Raw genomic sequence first — 22,271 nt, 5'->3', positions numbered from 1 at the left:
AGTCTCCTCTGAATCACAATTTGTATGATTTAAGAGAAGCTTACCATGTTCCAGGACACACAGTGTCAATTGGGCCGAGCCTACATCCCCGGTCCGGGAAGAAGTTGCAACAAGTAAGGCAGGAGTAGCTCCCCGCAGTCACTGGGCTGACTTATCAGCCTCATCAACCTCATGTTTTTATTCCTCTAGGCTTTCTCTAATCAAAAGCTATTTTTAAGGTTGACACCTAGAACAGGGCACACTCACAGCTATAGCTACAACCTTAATACGAGAGTCAAGGAATTATTCACATCATAAAAACTGCTTGAAGCCTGGTTGTGAAGATGGAAGTGTTGCAGCCAACAGCAAAACCACCGTCACAGCTGGCTGTTTCTACTTACATCATACACCACGGGTGAATTCTCATCTCCCAAGGATCCTCGCTGCAAGAATAATACAGTAGGACTGTGCCATTGCTCTTTGACTTCTAGTGCTTATGTCTTGCTCCCAGCAGCTTTAAAAATATGCACTATACACATGGCAGAGTGAATAAAACATTAAAGACGTATTGTCCTAAGGCACACAATTGTATTATTTATTTCCAAGGCCACAAACATGCCAGCGACACAAACTCACTACTGAAAGGAAGAGACTCACACTCAAATATATGCTTAATTTTATTTATTACATTTAAGAAGTATTAACATCTCAGGATATCTGGTTTAACCATCTAAGTCCAATCATAAGCAACAAAAAAAAAAAAAGTTAATCATGTTTCAAATGAGCATTCTTACATTCATTCCCCCCCTGTAATGTAAAGAAAAGTTTGTTCAGCTGTATTAAATTCTTATGTGTTTGACTAATGGAAAAAAAAAAAAAATCATTAAAAATGTCTTAACTACCAGGCATCCTGGTTTGTTAATTGTTGTTGGCACTTGTGTTCACAATCAAGCACTCCGGTTGGTTTGTTAAATCTTCCCCTTCTACCCAGAACTGTCTTTTTGGGTGGTTTTTTTTTGTTGTTGTTGTATTTTTTTGTTTTGTTTTGGTTTTTTTGTTGTTTTTTTTTTAAATATCTGGATATGTAAGTTTGTTCAAATAAGTTTAAAAAGAAAAGAAATCTAGGGTTGTCTGTCTGAGAAGTTCCTGCGCTGCTTCCCTTGATAACCCACCTATCGGATAACTGAAGGAATTTAATTTGCTTTCATTTTTCTGAATCTTATTGAGCAAAAGTTCTTTTTAATTCCATTTAAACTGAAAAAAGTACAGAAACACTGTCTTCATTTGATGGTGTGCATAAACATTACACTCCATATATAGCAAAAATATCTTTTATTTATAATTTACATTTCCACAAGTGAAAATTGTACATTTTTACATAGACCGTTTCATTCCATTAAATTTTCACGCATCTACAGAACTCTCACACAATGACACCTGAAACTGTGCAGGCAATAAGAAATTCAAATACAAAAATGTATTTATTAACCAAACAGCAGTTGAGGCCCTGCCTCAGTTGAACATTTTTATTTCATATAAAAAGTATTTGCCTTCCAGAGTTAACACAGCAGCTCTTCTGTAAAAAAAAAACTCATACCTCAGTTTATTTAAACAGACTCTTCAGGTTCTGTTTTAATATCTGTAGATGCAGGTGTGCTCTCTTCTGCACAGGCAGTAGGGGTGTCATCAGGTTCTTCTTTGACTTTAGGTGAGTCACAGGACTCTTGTGTTTCTTGTTTAACAATGTTCAACATAATATTTAGTGGATTTTCTACAGGAGTCTTGCTGGGAGATGGTGTGCAATCGAATGATGATGTCTGCAAAGTGAAAGACAATGCAGTGTTAACACATGTTAAAATAACCACTTTTAGCTTCTTATCCCTTTTACTCTTTTTCAAAATGCAAACACGTTGGTAGTCAGGCACTCAAAATCCAAGCTTCTACTTTATCAAGATCCTAAGAAAACAAACTTATTCTTTAATAGCATTACTTTTTCACAATTACTTTGAAAAGGTATCATCCAAGCAGTGATGAAATGCTTAACACATTACCATAAACTATTCCCTGCTGTCCCCAGGGGAACTGTAACTCCCAAAGCATTAAAAACATAACACACCCCAACACCCGTTTACTCCATTTTTGCAACTTCCTAAGATTACGCACGTTACTCAACAATAAACGCACGATGTGTTTTCAAACCACGGTTTCGCTGTAGTCGTGTACGACACGCAAGCTGTCACGGTACATCACAACCAGAAAAACATCTTCGCTAATTCTGCATTATAAACTCGCCATGCCCAAGGCCTTTGAGTCTGCCTAGTCATAGGCAAGAGAAACGGGTAGCACGTTCTGAACACATCTGCTCCCTGCAGAGTCGGAGATCGAGCAAACAAACCGAAAGCAAAATGCTTCCAAAAATATGAAGAAGGATTCACTTACATTTTGGTAATCTTCGTAGCAAGATGGATGGTAAATCTGAAAAAGAATTGTTATACAGTTAAATACATAAAAATAAATTTGAGCTGGATCACTGGTTATGAACAGAACAGTGTCAATTACACGTATCAGACAATTTGTCTAGAAAAACAATGGTATGAGCAGGCCAAGTATGGTGTCAAATGTAACTGGGAAAAGATTTTGTGTATGTTTGTTTAGGAGAAGTTATCATACAGAAGCCTGCTAAGTGCTAGGAATTATTTCTGTACAGCTGCAAACAGAAATAACTGAACCAGTATCTACACCCATTACAGAGAGACATTCGTTTTCCTTTTAGCACTGCAGTACAAGGGAAGGCCAGGGAGCCTACGCTAACGATACCAGGACTTCATGCACTTCCAAAGGCTGAGATATTTATCTACTTGGAAGCCAGGGAAACCAGCATGGGAATCCTTCAGGAGGGAAAAGGCACTTGGCCCTCCCAATTTTTGTGCTGTAATTCTTCGTGTTTTTTACTGTAAATAAGTATCACATGTAAATAAGATGAGATTACCTTTTCATCTACTCTGATAGCATTCTTCAGGTGCCACTCTTCCTCTTCCTCATCCCAATACTGTTCAAATTGCTCTTGGCAAATTTCACAGCTCTGAAAAATTATTGGAGTAACAGAGATAAATGAGGTTATTGCAACAATTTACTGAACACATGAACTTCAAGAATTTAGTAACAGTCAAACAAGGTTCTTTTAAGTTAAGATGCATACATTAAGACTACAACATGATCTTTCCTCCACACTTTAAAAATAACTTTAGAAAACTTTAATTAAAAATTATTTGAGTATAGTTTGCAGACTGAGCAATGATCATCATCCGGTCTTGAAGACCGCTGTCACTTAAGAAATATAAGCCTTGCCCTTTTAGCTAGGAAGGCTTTGCAAAACAGTCTGTAACAATCTAATGCTGTTCTACCATCATGTAAGACAATCCAGTACACAGATTTAATTAATTTTATTTATGGCATTATCTTCACTCTTCCCCTTAACCTGGAGTCTCACATTAAAAAAGCAGAACTTTTAGATGAAGTATTAACATTTTTAGTACTTCTGTGCAAAATCATCAACTCGGGGAACAAAGCACAAAAGGTACTTTTTAAAATTATAACAAAGGCCTTTGTGGCTCGATAGCTAGTTTCTTAGAGGCTCAGCATGTAAAACTAAATTGTAATTCTACCAACATTTGTATTTGATTACTACACCGATTCATCTACCAAAATACAGACCTACTGGTTACTTTAAGATATTTCTTTATCCTAATGCCTCTCTTCTATTGAAAAAGAAATTTCTGTGTCGAAGTATCAAAAACCCAGTAAACCCAATCATTATTCAAATGACAAAGGACCATTTCCCATTCACTTGCTCTATTTACTTTCTATGGAAGCATTCAGTAAATTAACACACTTTCCCCATTTCAATTTTGCTAAAACGATGGAATGCCAGTGGGTGTAGATTATTTTTTTTGAACTACAGGTGATTTATACTACTACCTGCCACTGGGAAACAACCATTACGTACAAAAACACACCACCTATGAAGTGGCTGCACAGAGGTCCAAGAACAAGACTTCAGTCTACATACAGCCCGCTGTATGAAAGAATGTTGTAAACATCTTTGAAGTATTAGATCATTCTCAGTATCTGGGCTAATAAAAGCAAGCTGAAACTCACCTCAACTGCTCCAGCTGGTCCAGCAGGGACACTCTGAAACTCCTTCTCTTTCGCAGCTTCTTGTGTCTTCAACACAACCTCTTCATGAGCTTTTTCAAAAAACTGGCTTTTTGCACGCTCCTCTAGATCGGCTATTTCTTCAAATTCAATCCAGTCCTAAGGAAAAAGTTTTCATTCACATTCGGATATGCTGATAAATAGCCAGAAATGTTTAAAAAATACATCTCAGGAAAACAAAACAAAAAAAAAAAAAAAGAAAAAAAAGACAACCCAAAAATTACTATATTTAATAAATCTCACTGCATTAAAACTGAAATGTTCCTCGCATGCAGCATTAGCAGAGAGCATGCTTTCTCACAATGCTACACTTCAAAAAAAGCTTTTTCCAGAAAAACCACTATCCTTCAATTGCCATTCCATTCTCAGTGCGACCAAAACAGCACCAATAGCTTCAAACTGTTTATTGTTCATCATATAATTGCCTTTTGTGTTTTGACAGGCATTTGAGAACTACTTGAAGTATCTAAGACATCATTGTTTACCAAAGGCCAACTCCGATGATGATGTAAATTTCAACTGCAATCCTACAGCACATACGTGAGTAAAACACAGAATCCGGCCTGTAATTCATCAAGACTCACACTGCAATACTTACTGTTAAACTGTAGTACCATCTTCGGTGTGTAATTTTTCTGCTAACATCTTTTTCTGTCCGGTTCTGGCGATAATGCCAATCTAAATGATCCGCATAAACATCCGTCTGTGAAGTAGTGAATCTCATTCCACACGAGTAACACTGAATTCCAGTGTACAGTCGATTTATAACACTATCATAACGCCTACAAAAAGCAGAAAAAAAAAAAGTCTTAGCATTCCTTTGGAAAGAAACAGGTACGAAGTACTCAGTAAGTTGCTTCATATGCCCACAAGAGTAGAGGAAAAGCATGAATCTACTGCAAGGTTAAAGTATGCAATATATCTAAATTCTTCCTGATTTTCATAACACAATTGAGACATTCAAATAACAAACAACGGGCTCATATTAACTATTCACAAGAAATGCGCTAGTGTTGTGTTTCATGCCTACTAGCTTCATCACCTAACAGCGCATAAAATGGTAACGCTTGCATTTGGCTCGGCTTTGCAAACTACCACAAAGGTGGTAAAATTAGTAGTAACAAACGAAGAAACACCGACTTCAATACGTATCACAACCTTGCTGATGAGGTAACAACATGCAACTTGTGTAAAGATAGCTTTCTCAGGTTAATTTTCCAGTTTTTTCCTCCATCAAATTCTCCAAGGCTACCATCAAAAACTGCAGGTTTTCCAAAGCTCTCAGCTGTCTGGGATTAACTATCTAGACACTATCATCTCTTTATTCTTACTGCACTGTGAACTCCTTCTACTATACGCACTGTCTAAGTTCTTCAACTGTGAAGTTAGTGAGGTCTGGAACATTTTGATCTTCGTTCTGGTCATCATCTTCCTCTTCAGCAGCTGGCTGGGATGATGTTTCATTCACTTCTAGAAAGCATAAAGATATCATTTTATCAAAATTTCAGTGCATCATCAGAAAGTAATTATGTGCTCCTGAAAGCTGCTTTTATTCAAATATTAATAAATACAATCTGACTATGCTAAAATACAAGCGTGCCATAGCTAAGTCAGTCATCTTCTAACATAATTTTTAAAAAAGCACAAAAGACACTGAAAGCTACTCAAAATGTCAATGTAGGAAAACAAGCATTTCACTTCAGTCTTTGGCATTAAAATTCAGTCTTCAGAGACACAGAAACATTTCAGAAACTGGCAAGAATCTGATTATAATCAAGAACAAGTCACCTAGGCACAGCACCAAAGACAAAACTGATGGCTCTGGATAGCTGAAGTGTGCAAATTAAACAAGATACTAAGAATTCACTCCATCACACGCACTAAATTCCTTCCCAAAACCAAAGTTCAGTTCCAAAAGCATGCAGGAGTTCACAAAAGTTCTTATACTTAGCTTTACACTTCAGCTGTGGATAAACTGAGTAGTTAGAACATAATGGATCTACATACGTGCTGAAGTGGAATCAGTTTTTGACAGTTTGAGGATCCCTGTTGACAGCAGTTTAGCAAACAATTCATTGACATCAAGCTGTCCAAGGTGGTTATCAGGATATGAATGTGGAAGGGCTCCTAGGGAAAAACATCGACATGCAGGAAGACAAAAGGTTAGCATCAGAAGTTCACTTCACTTTTATCAGCATATTTCACAACACACTTCTGCCTCCCATTTCTTTCATATTTTATTTCAAATTATTTATCAACTCTCTGCTTTATGTCTAGTCCTTGGCCAACTTCTTCCCTTGCAGCAGCTTCCTTCATAATGTATTCTGAAGTGCTATCTAAGCTGGCTGCCCATACACGGATCGTTACTGAATACTGTTTATTAAAATGTAGTATTTTCCTCATTTTATGCTTGAATATTTCACCAGGACCAATCTATTTCATCACCTACTTTAACCATTTATGACTTTTTAGAAGCTTTTCATTACTAACCATTCATATACTGGGAATGTTTACACATGCTGGCAAACACAAACCAGACTACAGACTGGTACCTTCCAGAAAAGCAGACACAACTACATACCAAAACCACATGGTTAATGAAAACTAATGAACGTCTTCACTGATTGAGGGAAACTCCTAAAGAGATGAAAGTACTACAGAAACCACATCTATGGCCACCTCACTGGGGAGGCTTCCCTTAGTCCACGCAGACCTAGTGCACCACCACATTACAAAAGGGTAATTTTTGTGGCCACTAACAAACAGAACAATCCAAAAGAAATAAAAGGAAGTTAATTATTTTCTTACACACCTGCAGGGTTCTGAACAAAACTTCCAGGATTTGGCAAATACTGTTGACCTTGGCCATAAGGCCCTGGTTGACCAGACATGAGAGAAACCTGTGAAAATAAACATTGAAGTATTTTTTGTATAATAATGGGATTATAAACTTTTTTAATTTTATCATTAACTTCTAGACATTTCTCAATAATTTCAAATGTATTAAACTCCTTCCAGGAGTGATCCATGTCAATTTGTTATTGAAAGGTCCACAAATGACTACATAACATTTCCCTCATTTTCATCCCCCACTTGAAACATTTTAGGACACATACCCATTTTGCCTAACATTTAACTTAAAAACCCCCCCAACATTTCTTCTGCTTATTGAGCCTTCAATCACGTTTTCCAAACACAGTACTTCCTTTTAAATTGTTCCTCTTCACCAAAACAGAGCTCATCAGAAAGAAACTTGAGAAACTCTTAGACATCTATTAACAAATGCCACTATTAATTCTTATCTAAGAACTGAAATAGCATCCACTAGACGAAACACATCTTGAATGCATGACTTTTCCCCAAACCAGCTATAGTAAGCTTCAGATAGAAAAAGTTTTTATAACACACTTGTAATAAAAATGTTTTGGGTTTTTTTTTTCCTAATTCACTGCTTCCTGGATTTACAAAAAAAAAGTTTAAATTGTTCAAAATTTTATCCCATTAGAGGTTAGCAGGAAACATTACCTGCTTTAATTTGGTTAACTCTTTGTGTGCAATGATTATCCCCCAAATGAAACATACCCTTTAAAATCTCTAATCTACTGAAAGAACTGACATCATTTTCACTGATGTACAGTATCATTTTCCCTTTTTGAAGAGAGCATTTCCAACTGGCAACAGCAAAGACAACTGAACTTGTAAAGCACGCTGGTGCCAAGAGAATTTTAAAAGACTGTAGTTCAACAGTCTCTATCTTTCTCAATTCCCCCAAGTTACGGGTATCTCTTTAAAACTGGCTTGTCACCAGTACTAACAGCTGCAAAAAGACAACAGAATTATTTTGTTCGATTCTAATTCTACACTTCTTAGAAAAATTAATCATGCATATTCACTTACACTATCTTTCATGCTTTATATAGAATTCACTTTTGTGCAAGTTTAATGAAAACACCACAGGCTTCTAATGACCTAGTTTTGTTTTCAAGATAAAAATACTAATTTCACTGTTGTATTCTGAGCTACAAAGTGGTTGTAAAGATCCACTATTTTGTTTAATTCTTAAAAAAAGATTCTTCAAAAATAGCAATGCATGTCCCTCTTAAGTTATCTGGAAACTACTGAAGAAGGATGACTTTTTTAGCTTGAAACTGGCTCCCAGTCTGCCAGCTCTTCAGAAAAATCTTCTATTTTTAGAGGAAGAAAACCTGCGAATTCTCTACACAAAAAGACTTCTGCAAGCAAACCATTTAATGCTATCAATTCTTACCTGATTACTTCCCATTGGCATATTATTGAAGTTTCCATATTGAGGACCCTGAAGACCTTTTTCATCGAAGTAATGTCCAGCTGCTCTCAATGGGAAATTCTGTGCTCCTGGGCCAGCTGGCCCATTGAAATTTGGTCCAGGTGAACCATCAAATAGGTCAGGCCTCTGGAACTGCATCCCATGAGACGGTCCATTGTAGCCCTGGCCAGGATGGTCGACAAACGGACCACCTTGTCCGTATGGTGACATCTCTAGTCTTGAGGCAGGATGGTTAGCTACATTTTCGAAACGTGCACCTTGAAGGCCAAGGGGCAAGTCAAATCTAGAGGCTGGCTGGTGAGGTCCATCAAATCTTTGAGGTATGGCTGTATCAAATCGTGGTTGTGCCTGTTGGCCAGGCGCCCTTTCAAATCTTGGACCAGGCTGTCCATGAATTCCATCAAATCTTTGCAAGAGAGACAGCTGTCCAGGCTGACCATCAAATCCAGCTGCATGACAACCATCAAATCTCGGACCCGCCCGACCCAGAGGACCATCAAATCTAAGTCCACCAGCTCCCTGGTGTACTGGTCCATCAATTAACCTAGGGCCTACACCTGGCTGACCATGTGGTCCTTCCAATCTGAGCCCACCACCTGATGGTCCATGTGGCCCCTCAAATCTGAGCCCAGCACCTGATGGTCCATGTGGCCCCATAGGCTGACCATGTGGCCCCTCAAATCTGAGGCCACCTCCAGGTTGACCATGGGGCCCCAATGGCTGTAAATGTGGCCCCTCAAACCTGAGGCCACCCCCTGGTTGACCATGAGGCCCCAAGGGCTGACCATGGGGTCCCTCAAACCTGAGACCACCCCCTGGTTGACCTCGAGGCCCCATAGGTTGACCATGAGGTCCCTCAAACCTGAGACCACCTGAAGGCTGACCACGGGGACCCTCAAACCTGAGACCAACTCCAGGTCCTTCAAATCTAGGACCACCTACAGGCTGCCCCGCAGGCCCCTCGAACCGCAAAGGCCCGCCTATCTGCCCAAGAGGTCCCTCAAACCTCAGTGGACCTCCTCCACCAACCTGTCCTGGGGGTCCTTCAAACCTCAGGGCCCCTGCCAGTTGCCCTGGTGGCCCATCAAATCTCAGGGCTCCAGCTCCCCCTGCTCCTGCCAGCGGCCCATCAAACTGAGATGCACCTGCCCCCACCAAAGGCCCCTCAAATCTCATAGCAGCCTGTCCAGGTGGCCCATCAATTCTGGAACTTGAACCAGCAGCAGGACCATCAACAAAAGGACTCCCTTGTCCATCTATCCCAACCCTTGCAGCAGCCTGCCTAGGTGAGCCATCAAAAAGAGGTCTGTCTTCCATTAGTGCACTTATCCTCTGCTTTGCTTCAATTCCTCCAAATCTTGATCCTGGACTTTCTGGAAACGGTGCTTTCTCTGGATCTTCATACCTAGCTCTTTTGAAACGTTCACTGAATGGTGATCTTGGTTCCTCTCGAACACCTAAAAAAAACCAGAACGAACCAGATAACTACTCACTAAAATGTTGCCAATTATTTAACAGCTGTAAAATAAAGCAAAAACACATACCAGCTTGCCCAAGAAGCTGTCTTTCTTCACGATTATCAAATCTGCAGATTGCATCACCATCTATTTTCTGGAACTCTGTTGTGCTTTTGCCCTGTTGTCTGAGAGCATCTCTAAATTCATCTGATTCTCCCCAGCTGTCGTAGGGATCAAAGTTCTTAGAACCTCTTGCTCCTTTGGTAGCGTTTTGTTCCTCAAGTCTTCGTCGACTCTCAAGCGGTGAGAGGTTATCGGCAAAAGGTCTGTTAGTGCCACTTACAGGAGAGTGTCTCCTTGATCTTTCTGCAAATGGTTCTTTTCTGTCAAACTGTACTCCACGCTTGGCTTTTGCTTGCTCACATTCTATTCCAGACAGCAATGCGTCAGGCAAATGATAATCCAGAATATCATCAGGATCCAACAGGTCAAGCCTTGACAATGAATGCTGAACTTGTGTTCTTTTTAGTTTAGCCTTATGTTCATAATATGTTAATTCTGCATCCGATAGAAGAGGTTTCTTTTTCAAACCACATTTTTCCTCTGTAGGGCTATCCCAGACATTACATCTGTGCTTTCCTTCCTGATACTGGAACAGCTGTCGGATCTGATGAGCTACCATGAGGAACTCATCTTGTGTTATTTCACCGGATGTTAAGCGTTCATTGGCCTAGAATATAAAGTTAAAAGTTTAGACTTCTAAAAAGGCAAGAAAAGCAAACTATACCCAGGACACTTCTATGAAGACAGATTTATTAATATTACCTTCTTAAGTAATTCTCTCTTGCTTGCAGATGTCAATTCTTTGGGAATCTGTAAATTAGCATCCACACTTAACCGGTGCTGCTGCTTTGGTGCTCGGGGTGACAAAATTCCTTTACCAGCAGGCCAGTTTTCCCGGTGTCTTTGGTGAGGGGATTTACCAAGTGCTTGATGTTCTTCGTTCTGCTGTGAGCTGAAAGCAAGAATACATTTAAAATACAGATTACTTCTTTATTCAGGACGTAACTGTTACATTCCTGTTAGAACTCATTACAGCAAAACATCACTATCACCTTAGAATCTAAGTACGCATAATTTCCATATCTCACCAGTAGAAATAAGTTAAGCTTATCAGTTTTAACAATCTGAACATTGCCTCCCAAAGCCGACTATAATGAAGCCAGCAGTAGAATTTCCACTGACTTCAAAGAAAAGTTGTTTAAAAGATAGTAACTTACTTTTTATTTTCTTCCCAACCAGATTTCCACCTCTTGCCTGATTTGGATCCTTGCCAGTTTTCTGCATTCTCCTTTGGATCAGGAGAAGCTTTTGTAGAATGCTGGCTTGCTGTTTCTTGGGGCCTATCTTCTTGGGCTTTTTTCACTCTCCTCGGATCTCGCACCTCTTGTTTAACATTTCTCTTATTAGAATTTCTTTCATCTCTTGCTGCTTGTGTGCCTTCTTCAACATGAGACTGCTTAGGACCTATCTGACGTATCTTTCCAATTTTCGGAGCTGATGAAGTGGGAGATAAACTCCTAAGTCTTCTTTTGGGTGATCTCCTCTCTCGTCTTTTTGGAGAATGCGTAGATGGTGACCGTGCCTTAGGAGAGCGTGATCGTGACCGTTTTCTACTACTTGATCTCCCTTGTTTTCCACCCTGTTTTTCTGACTCCTCTGTAGTTGTGTCTTGTTTCTGAACAGCACCATTAATTACTTTATTTCTGCTGCCTACTGGCCTATGTTCACAGGTCTTATGTTCCTCTTTTTCTTTTTTCTCTGTACTTCTCCTCTTTTCTTTCACCTCCTCCTCTTTGCCCTCTGACTTATCTTGAAGATGTCTTTTCAGTCTTGGATCCCGCTTACTAATTTCAGATACTTTTGTGCTTTCACATTCCTGGGTTTTAGTATCTTTAGTATTGGGCAGCTTATTTTTTAAAGGGGATGGTGATTTAGATTTTGCTTCTGACTGGTCAAGTTCTTTCTTCTGTGTTTTTTCACTTGCCTTCAATTTTTCTTGTTTTGTTGAATTTTGTTTTTCAGCCTGTGTTGTTTTGTTTACCTTGGTATCAGACTGACTGGTCGTGTTCGGTGGGAATTCCTTCCTATGAGATTGATCTTTAGCATGAGAAGAATGTTGAGCCATCCTATTAAGTCGAGGATCCCTATTTACTATTTTCATATCATGGAGGGGAGGACTTGGGGATGGTTTGTTTTTTTCGGATTGCACAGCAGTCTGATGAGGTGGTTTAACTGTCATATGAGGTGTAGGAGACATGTGTTGCTTGGAAGGTGCTGGAACTGAAGCTATAGTAGATGATCCTTGCTGAACACTAAGAGATACAGCCTGCAATAGGAAAAAAGCCAGCATTAATCTGCACAACTACTCAGAAATGGTCATATTTTGTCTCGAAACCAAAACTATAGACAGAAATGTCTTGAAAGTTACGAGACTCAGCCATTTAACTGAAAGTGACCCACTAATTGCTAATTACAGGCGGTAAAATAATGCAGTACCATTACAGAAAATCAAATTCAAATATAATGCAAAATCACTACTACAAAGTCAATACTGCAAAATATGTAACTTAGGCACGTGTTCTCATTACAGCGTTAGTTTTTCTATATATCCCACATGCTCAAGGCAACTAAGCTGCCACGTATCTGATGTAATTTTCATATTTCTACACTTTCAAAGATCTTTTATTTTGGTATCATCAACTGTCAACATAGCAAGACTTTCAATTACAAATGTAAAACAATACAGCTTAGCCGCCACCTTCAGATGGTGGCATCAAACCAACCTGACCTAATAAGGAAGCTGACTTTACTTCGCACGATCAGGCTTCCTTGTTCTAGAAGTGCAAATATATTTGAAAAAGTCTGGTTTGCTGTGAGCCACAAGAAGAGGTGGAAGACGAGGATCACAGGCACGCATCATTTTGGAGAGAAGTTAAAAACCAAAACTGAAGAACTTCACTTTTTTTTGTTTGTTTGTTTTAAAAACTTCTATTTTGAGTGTAATTCTTAAGGTTTTTAGGTAACGAATACTGTTCAGGAACCTGAGAACTTGCGTTGCTCTAGTCCCAAAATAGCTACGCTTACCTAACATGAGGAAAAAATAACGTACTGCAATTACCAGTATAGCTGAGTACTGTCCAAAAGAAAGTGAGACCCAACTATAAAAGTTTCATTAACTATCCTACTCACCAACTGTGCTTTAGTCTGTTCCAGCTCCAGCTCTAATTTTTTTTGCTGAAGTTCTAACAACTGCTTTTGCTTTGCAAGCAATTGCTGCCTTATCAGTTGCTCCTGTGTCAAATTCTTTTGTATTTCAGGAACAGCTGGAGGAGTAGAGGCACCAGAAGTGACAGCAGAGGTAGGTGCAGTAGATTCCTCTGGCTAAAAACAGAATAAAAAAAAGTTACATTTAAAATCCTGATGGAATCAACTAATTCCATCTCCTTTAACTGTTATCACGATCCAGTACTGGGACTTAGTTTGTACAGCAGTTATAAATTGCATTTTTAATGCAAAATATAACTAAAACAATTTAAAACTTTTGCCCCACTAGAATTTGTCTGCTGTGACAGCTGCATGTCAGTTAATATAAATCCATCAATGTTCCAAAATCTAGAATAGTTTTGAAATATAAAAAACAAACCCATCAAATATTCTGAATTTGGAAATTCCTCTTACCTGTCTACAAAGGTCAGATACTTCATTCTTAATATACTAAATTGTTCAAAAAGCAGCACACAAACAATGAAAACTACACGTATTACCATCTGTTCATACAGTAGGCATAAAAACTTACCGATTTATTTAAAAACTTAGGATTCACATGGATGCTAGAAGTATTCACATTTGGGGGCAGAGGTTTAATTGGCCAAGCAGGATCTAATGAGTTGACTCTGACATCAAGTGCATATAGTTTCTTCAAAGGAAAAATATCATCCCATGTGGAGCGTAATTTAAATAAACTTTTCCTAGTATTTTCATCCACCTAAAACAATAAAACAATTCTATGGCTTGTTAAGTTAATATAAAACGATTTCTTAAACTTTTCTGTAGAACTTAAGATTTCATTTATTTCCTATTTCTATCAACAGTTTGCCATTTTAACACGCTGAACTTGCTATACAGAATTTATAAGCAGTGCAGATATACATCTATACCAACGGAATCAGTAACAGAAGCTCAAATGTGGAATTGTTGTTTCAAGGCCATTTGAAGGTTTTATTGTGTATTACCATTCTCTGAGAATTTTCTTTCAACTTTTCCATTACCAAAATTCTCATTTTACTTGCCCAATTTCTGTGGAAAAAATACAGTAACAAAAATATTGAAAGGCAACAGCCTCTGCGACAATACATTATTCAGGTGTTTGTGCTGAATGGAGTATAACAATGACAAACAAATCAGGAAACAACAAACTTGGTGAACAGAAAAGGTGTTTTGCTCAGCTGTTCAGTCACTGAAGGATTTTTTCCCAACAAATGCAAGAAAAGGGGTATCAGCTAAAATGAAGTCAATTGTCAATTATATTTCAGTTCAGCTGCAAAATTAGACCCATCTGTGAGCCACTGATCAAGCATATTTGTAGGACCAGTGCCCATTTTATCTCTTCGCAAACCATTACTCTGGATTATCTCATGACAGGTAAGTTAGAAATTTACAGTAAAGCAAAATTTAGTTGATCTCTAACTTGAGTCGTTCAATTAATAAATGAAAAACATTTGAGGACAAAATATATGCAGCTGTCCTAACGTCAATACCCCAATTCAATCATTGACTATGTACATGGTTTTTGCTGCAGTTTTATTTTTAAGATCTTACAGCAAGACACAGAATAGTCTGGGAAGTTCAGAGGTTCTTTCAGGGAGAAGCAGGAACTTCAACAAAAATAATTCATACTCAGCTACTGGGAGGGTGCCTCTATGCAATTTTCAACGAGAGGGTATGAAGTTCACTGCAAAAGGTGCAAAAATGACTGAGCAAAAGTTTCTGACTTCAAGTGTCTAAAGATACCTTAGTGACCATTTACTGATAAAACAGAATTTGTAACAATGTCAGTGCTGGAATTCTACTTGCATCTTTTAACACGAACAATTAAGCTATTAGAAGTGACTGCCACTTTACACATTTAATTAATACACATTAATTAAATAGTTCTAGTTAGCTTAGGAGACAGTTAATCTATAAAACTCTGAAAATCCGTTATTATCCAGAGTTTCAGCTGCAACATTAAATGCAACTCAGTAAAAGAACATTCACAATTTAATACTGAAAAAACCTACCTACCTACTCTACACACAGGAGTTCATGTCTTCTATGGTCATTATTACAATCTATTCCTTATTTCATCATGCACTTTACATCTGAAAACCATATATATAGCACACTGGGATCTCAGATCCTTGCTGATATGTAACGATAGACAGACAGGCAAAAGCTCCATTCATCTCATTCACATGAGATGCCACTTTCTTATAGGATACAGGCAACCACAGAAGTTAACCCTTCATTTCTGATCCATTTTTAAACCCATGTAAGTCCAGCCTTTCAAAAACTGGACTTTGATTTGCCTTTCTCATTGAGGAATATGCACAATTACTTCACTGGGTTTAAAGATTAAGAGCAAAAATTAAAAGATATGGCAGCAGTTTTCAATGTTGAAGGAAATTAAAACATGTATTTGTGATATAATGTAGCAATACATCCTAAGACCCTTTCCCCCTCCTAGTGTTTTGTTTTGTTTTTTTTTTAAATCACAGACCACCAGGAGAGAATCAGGTGTCAGTGCTATTCACTTCTCACAGTTTAAGCACTCATTTTACACATCACGAATTAAGTAAATCAAACAAATCTAACTACAGGAGAGAGAAGCTCTGAGAAATCCACATGAAATTGATTCTCAGTCTATTCTTGGGATAAAGACTATTTGCTATCTTAAAAATAAACCAACAATTCATAATTAATTGGTCTATACATTACAGAAAGTCCATCCAGGTGAGCAATGGGTAACCAAAATACTGTTAGTAAAATCTTGCCTGGATAGGAAAATTACAGACATTTATGAACCAAATTAAGTAAGACTTTGCATCTTACAGCTAACACATAACTTACATGCTTGACAGCAGCAGGAATAATCTTCCACAGTATAGATACAGTACTGAGATTTATAAAAAACAATCAATTTGTATAGTTTACCACCCAAGAAAACCCAAAACTGAAAGCATGTATTTATTTTACCAGGAACAAATTTTGCTTAGAATACAGAACTTTTCTGAAAGTGTATATACCTTTTCAAATACACAAATAAATGTTGCAACTAGGTTTTTAGTAAATGCAGTAAGATATTCTCTTCCCACATTCTTGACAATGGAATCCATAAGGTACATAACAGGGAGCTTCTCTGATGCAGGAGCCTGGAGTAATAAGAAGAAACTGAGAAGTTTAGTACAACAAAAACATATTTCAAGCTTTTTAAATAAAGGGATTACCAATCCCAGAAATACAGACCTCTCTTTTTGGTTGCCACTATAAACACCAAGGGATTTGGCTTGGGATTTTTTTGTTTATACAAAAACTTAATCTGGAAAATCGATACTCCGTTCAAAGTATAATGCAGTGGGTCTATCACACAAAAAAGGAACACCTTAGGTTATCTTGTTTGCGTATCAAAGCTTTGGAAAAAGGAAAAAAAAAAAAAAAAAGAAGGAAAAAAGAAGCCCACAAGACAGTATTGCTGCTAGTGTACTGAGCGTAACCTTTCAAAACCCACTTGAGAAAGTAACTTTACGTCAGCAGGAAACCATCCTTAGCACTTCAAGGAACTTCTAAAAAATACTTTATAATTCAAACCTCCAGAATGCTTGTTTTTCTGGATTTCACAGAACACAAATCAGACTTCTGGCAAATAGCCCAAATTAGTGAACTTCTGCAGCCGTAGATTACATGTCGAGTATCACAGTCTTTTCATAAACTACACGCAGAATAGGTCGCAACTATTTCATCGTAATCCAAACGGACGGAGCAAGGAGTCCCATTCTCTCTTGGCACTTGTAGATCACAACAGTTCAGATTTCCAGAGTGCATGCAAAAATGCACAGTCAGAACAAAGTTCAAAATCCAGACAAAACTCAATCATCTAGTCGACCGGGTAAGTGCACAGACAAGCTCAGGAACTGCAACCACGATTTTCACAGAAGGGAGTCTTCAAACTCTGGACACATCTTTGCTACAAGAGGAGGCTCGTTTTCTGTTGTTTGGTTTTTGATTTTGGCTGGGTTTTTTTTGGTTGTTTGTTTTTTTAAATCAGTTTTCAAAACTTGTAGCAAGTTTGTGCGATAGAAGTGTGGTGACACTGGACCTCTACAGCAACTTCCGATGTACACAAAGCACTACTGGCCCAAATCAAGGCGATTTCAATGCCCACCATCAGCTTTCAGAAAGCAGAAGGCACAGCAAAGTTCCAGAAAACATCAGCAAGTACACAGACTTGTTGAAGAGGACAACATGAAAGACAACACCACAAGCCATGTGTTGACCGTGATCCTCATAGAAGAGCATCCACTCGTAATCAGTCCCATTCACCATCTGGTAAGCTCGGGATAAAACCAGAATAACTTCACTCACTGCTCATTTTAAACAGGACAGGCTACTAGGTTAATTAACAACACCTGACTTCGCAGGCCCATTGTCCAGACAAGTGTGTGGAAGTGCTCTTGCTTTACAATTTTAGATTTAATTCCTTTCCCTTTAAGGTGGTTCACAGAAGGGCACCGAGTTAACAATACTTTTATATGGGCAAATCACAATGTTTCCTCACCCTTAAATGTGTATTAATTTGCCATGACCTGAAACTTAATATTGAAAAGGGCAGAACTCCTTGTTAGTTGGGGGCAGAGGGGGTCACTGCCTTTGAGCATACTGAAAAAAGTAAGAACAGGCAGGTAGTGTATATAAAAGGACAGAAAAATGCCGTTACATTAGCTAAAACTAATTGCAGCACATTAAAAGCCTATCTTACACTATGACATAATACTGAGCTGTATACAAGCTAACATGCAACAGTGTTAGAATAAAGGCACCTCTCTAGTCTCAGAAATCAAAGACTGTGGGTCTACAGCTACTCAACATTAAAATGTCTGTGGAATACTGGTTTCTTCTTTAAAGCAGCCTGCACAATGACACATTAAAAACACTAAGTTCTGAATGCCTTCTTTTATAAAAAGATGATAGTGCACCATTTCTGACTTTTAAAGTCAGCTGTTAGGGAAACAAAGAGCTATCTCAGAAGTACCTATGCCATAGAACTACTGACGTAGTATGTTACGTTCTTCCATTTCACCAATGTATGGAAGTAGCTCACTATACTCAGCTAAGCTTCAAGTTTGAGACACTGGGGAATCATTTAATGGCGAAGGCATTGTAACAAGTTCAACTGTCACTTTCATTATGCATCAGACTGTTAAAAGTAATCATACATGGAAGCACCGTAATCTAGGAAGGAAGCCTACTTCAAACTATGGCACAGAACGAGCAGCTCAGCAGCGTACCCTGCTATAAGCTACTCAAGGTGCCACATTTTAAGAACCATGACTTAAATATGGTTGGAATATTTAAGTCTTCTCTTCTGGAAATGTTTATGGTGTCAAGGTATCTAGCTCGTATTCCAGTAACCACAAAAGGGAACCCCAGACTTGAATGTATTTTGTTTTCAGGCGGCCTATGCAGTATCCCCTAGCAAGAAAGATGCCCACATGACCCTAACCAAAAGGCAGGGAGGCGACGCATAATCACCAGAACACAGACGAACACTAACTCTGAGCTCATCCGCATATTATTAAAAACTTCATTACAGAATTCCCACTGTTCCTTCAAATTGTCCTTCAAATAATGTAGGAAAGCTATTGTTGGAAATGTGTGGCTCTTTTTTATTAGTTTCCTAAAAGATTTCAAGTTTAAAATCATATCTGGCAATTGAACCCCAAGTCACAAACTTAAAAAACAACCTTGTATACAAAACGGGTCTTGGAAACAAGTTCTGCACTATACAATGGTAAATAAGAAGACAAATACATATTTCACACTTTTTATTTACAAATTTTATAATACCAGTCACACATTTCAGAACCATTTATTAAATTGTAAAGCAGACCACTCAAGTTTTACACTAAACAAACTGTCTCCAGGCAACACTTTTTAAAAGTGGCTTAGTAAAGGAGATCACTTTCCCAAAAACAACTAAAACTTGCCTTGAATAAACCACAGTCACAAACAGTAACTAGGCAAAACTAACCATTGATACAGGATTTAAGACATCTTTAAAAAAAAAAACACACTTCAGGGCAGGCTCTAAATCACCCAGAAATGAAAAAAAAAAATTTGACAGCATTGATATTTATCACAAATCATTTTATACACATCCACTGCCCTTTAGGAGATATAATGGTGAGATTATGAGGTCACCTCCCCAGGGAATGGCAAAACTCAGCCACTGGCAGCATTTAAAACTAGACTGGAAGAGGTCTGCGGAACACTAAAAAGCCATCCTGCATTGATAGAAAGAGAGATTAAATAACTCAAGAGATCCTTCCCTCCCCATCATTAGATAGTACAATTCTCACCATTATAAACCACGATTTAAAGCCAAAGGAAAAAAGCCTTTGAACACCTGAGATCAGAGGGAGCAAGGGAAACAACGGGGGAGGGGTGACTGACTGGCACGAATGGGGGGGATCGAAAGAAGAACCCTTTTCGTACAAAACGCTCTCGTTAAAAATGTGCTGTAAACCCCCATCCATGTGCTGTGGCTGACTGATGTCAGCAACTGCCTGGGTTGGGCTCAAAGGGAGCCTCCTCTTTCCCTTCTTTTTATATCATGTGCCTTTCAGACGCCATGTTAGGATCCTACAGGCTGCTGCAGTTTCTACAGTCAGGGAGAATTTCTTCTTCCCCATCCTCAACCAATAAACTTCTCTAGCCAAAATAAATTAAATACGCACACAACACTAGCACTACTCAGGGCACAGATCACCTGAAATCTAAAGAGATTATCCCAAGCCCACAGAATTTTCTCTAATCAGGCAGAGCAAAACAACCCCCATCACCGCCACACACGCTTCTCTATCCGGAGCAGATGATCACCTTTCACCCACAAACTTTTCTATAAGATAAGGGTGTCCCACCCCCCCAAAATTAATATCTCACAGGGACCGCACTGGGAAAATAGCCTTACATTAACTGATACTTAAAAGTCATTATTGTTAGCCCTTCAGAAGTGGACAATTTGCGTTCTATAAACTTAACCTTATTTTCATTCCTTTAAACTACCCCGCAAAAGAAAAATCCCAACCCTCCACCAAATCTCCCAGTCAGGCCCTCTCTAATGATCGCAATATTCACCTACTGTCGAAATCGCTAAATGCAAGGGTTTAGACACCAGATTCGAGACACTGGATACTGGCTCCATGTAGGGGGAAAACCCAGCTACAAGGGCGAGGTGCTGCTGCCCAGTCACTGCCAGGCCGCCATGTTGTGTCTGATATTTACACGGGGCTTAAATCGCGAGCCACGCTGCCCTCCCCGAGCTTTTGGTGGGGCGAGTCCCAAACCCTCCCCTACTACGAACAGGGGGGTGGTGCGGGGGCTGTTCCCCTCCCTCGAGTCCCCTGCTCCCTATGGGGTGGAGGGTAGAAGCAGCAGCCTTAAGCTTAGCGATAAAAGGAGGAGCCCCCCCCCCGACGATCTCCCTGATCCCACCTGAGCCACGCTTCTCTCCGCCTGCTTCCCCCGCAGCGACCCCAGGCTCCTGGCCCTCTCTCCCCGCTGCCCCGGCCGGAGCACCTCGACTCCCCAGCACCCTCTGCTCCCTCCAAAGCCTGCCCTCCCTGCTCGCCCCCTGCTCAGCCACCCCCCCCCCCCCCACGTCCCCTCAACCCCGCTGCCTCGCCGCTCCCCCCCGCCCAAGCCCAGCTATCCCCACCCCGCCGCTGGCCTCCTCCTCCTCACCCCACCCGGCCCGCTGCCTCCCCCCGCGCCTCTCCCTCTCTCTCGCCCCGCTTCCCCTCTCCCAGGCCCTCTCGCCCCCCCGCTCCGCTGCCTCTCCCTGTCCCCTCTGCCCTCCTCTCGGCCCGCCGCTGCCGGGCTCCGCCCGCGCCCCTCCGCAGGCCTTCTCCCCCGCGCCCTTCCTCCTAGCCCCCGAGGCCGCCCTAGCCCGCTGCCCCGGCCGGTCCCCCCAGCAGTATAGGTAGGAGTAGTAGTCGGTGGAATATAAAAACCTTGGCGATTTGCGCCTCGATCAGGGAGACGATGTCCTTGGCGAAGGGCACGTTCTCCTCGGCCAGGATGGTCAGCATGTTGATGTGCGGCTTGCTGTTGAACGTCAGGTCCTCCAGCGACGACTGGTAATCGCGGCACGCGTCCTCCCGGGCCTCGCTGCTACCAGCGCTGCTCTCCGGGGCCGACATGCTTCTCCGACCGGGGCCCGCACCAGGACCCGACCCACCGACCGAGAGCCCCCTCCCCGCGATCCCCTGCCGCCGCCGCCGCCGAGCGATGCCGCCCCCCCCGCCGCTGCCGCTGGGCTCCTCTACCGCATCCTCCGGGCTGCGGCTCCCGCTGGCTGTGCTGCTGCCGTCGGTGCTGCCGCTCCTTCAGCCGCCGCCGACTCAGTCTCAGCGCTCACAAAATGGCGGCGGCGGCTACGGTTCGCAAACCGCTTCCTCCGACCGTTGCGTCATCTGAAATTGTTCTGAGGAAAGGGGCCGGCGGTTTGGAAAGCCCCTTTTGTTCCCTGACTGCGCCCCGATTGGCTGGCGCCCCGCCTGCTCGGCCCGCGATTGGCTCAACCGTCACCACAGCCACTCCTGATTGGCTAGGACCGCCCTCCCTCTCCTGATTGGCTCCTGCCCTAAAGCCCCGCTCTCGCCCCGGCGTCCCGACTTGCAATTGGCTGTTTCCCTACTCCCCTGCTCCTAACCCGCCCTGCTCTTCCTACCGCCTTCCCTCGCCGCCCCGAGCTCTGATTGGCTCCCCCCGCGCAATCCCGCCTCTCCGCCAAGCCCTGACTTGTGCCTGCGCGGCCCCGCCCTTAGCCCCGCCCCCTCCCGCTATTGGCTCAGCCGTTGGCGTGGTAACGCCGTTGCCCGCCGCCCCCGGGCGGGCCTGGGGCCTAGCGCCGGCCTTCGGCGGCCTCAGCCGCCCCCCCCCGGAACGGCCCCCTGGCGCCGGGAGAGCGGCGGCGGTGCCTGGCGGCAGCCCCG

At 41.1% G+C, this 22,271-nt stretch overlaps 1 protein-coding gene across 5 annotated transcripts; it reads right to left on the bottom strand.

The window, feature by feature from the left end:
- Positions 1-643: 643 nt before the first annotated feature.
- PCF11 (PCF11 cleavage and polyadenylation factor subunit) lies at positions 644-21,725 on the bottom strand. Of its 5 annotated transcripts, none has more exons than XM_087756204.1 (17): positions 21,288-21,427; positions 16,867-17,609; positions 16,305-16,430; positions 13,817-14,005; positions 13,210-13,401; positions 11,238-12,346; positions 10,783-10,972; positions 10,045-10,687; positions 8,462-9,957; positions 7,007-7,094; positions 6,202-6,321; positions 5,556-5,664; positions 4,793-4,976; positions 4,138-4,293; positions 2,969-3,061; positions 2,419-2,454; positions 644-1,796 (listed from the first exon to the last, which is right to left on the bottom strand). In XM_087756204.1, exons 3-17 carry the CDS (start codon positions 16,401-16,403, stop codon positions 1,587-1,589), a joined length of 4,914 nt encoding a protein of 1,637 aa, XP_087612330.1. In that variant the 5' UTR covers positions 16,404-16,430; positions 16,867-17,609; positions 21,288-21,427; the 3' UTR covers positions 644-1,586. The 5 variants fall into 5 exon arrangements, with proteins under 5 accessions (XP_087612330.1, XP_087612331.1, XP_087612326.1 ...); XM_087756205.1 differs by having other exon boundaries at positions 16,867-17,601; XM_087756200.1 differs by lacking the exon at positions 16,867-17,609 and having other exon boundaries at positions 21,288-21,725.
- Positions 21,726-22,271: the final 546 nt, after the last annotated feature.

The sequence above is a fragment of the Nipponia nippon genome, unplaced genomic scaffold, assembly GCF_047370975.1.
Source record: "Nipponia nippon isolate SJK-2023a ecotype South Korea unplaced genomic scaffold, ASM4737097v1 scaffold_2, whole genome shotgun sequence".
NCBI classification, from domain to species: domain Eukaryota; kingdom Metazoa; phylum Chordata; class Aves; order Pelecaniformes; family Threskiornithidae; genus Nipponia; species Nipponia nippon.
Note: the sequence above shows the minus strand (reverse complement) of the source record. Positions and strands in the feature narration are given on the sequence as shown.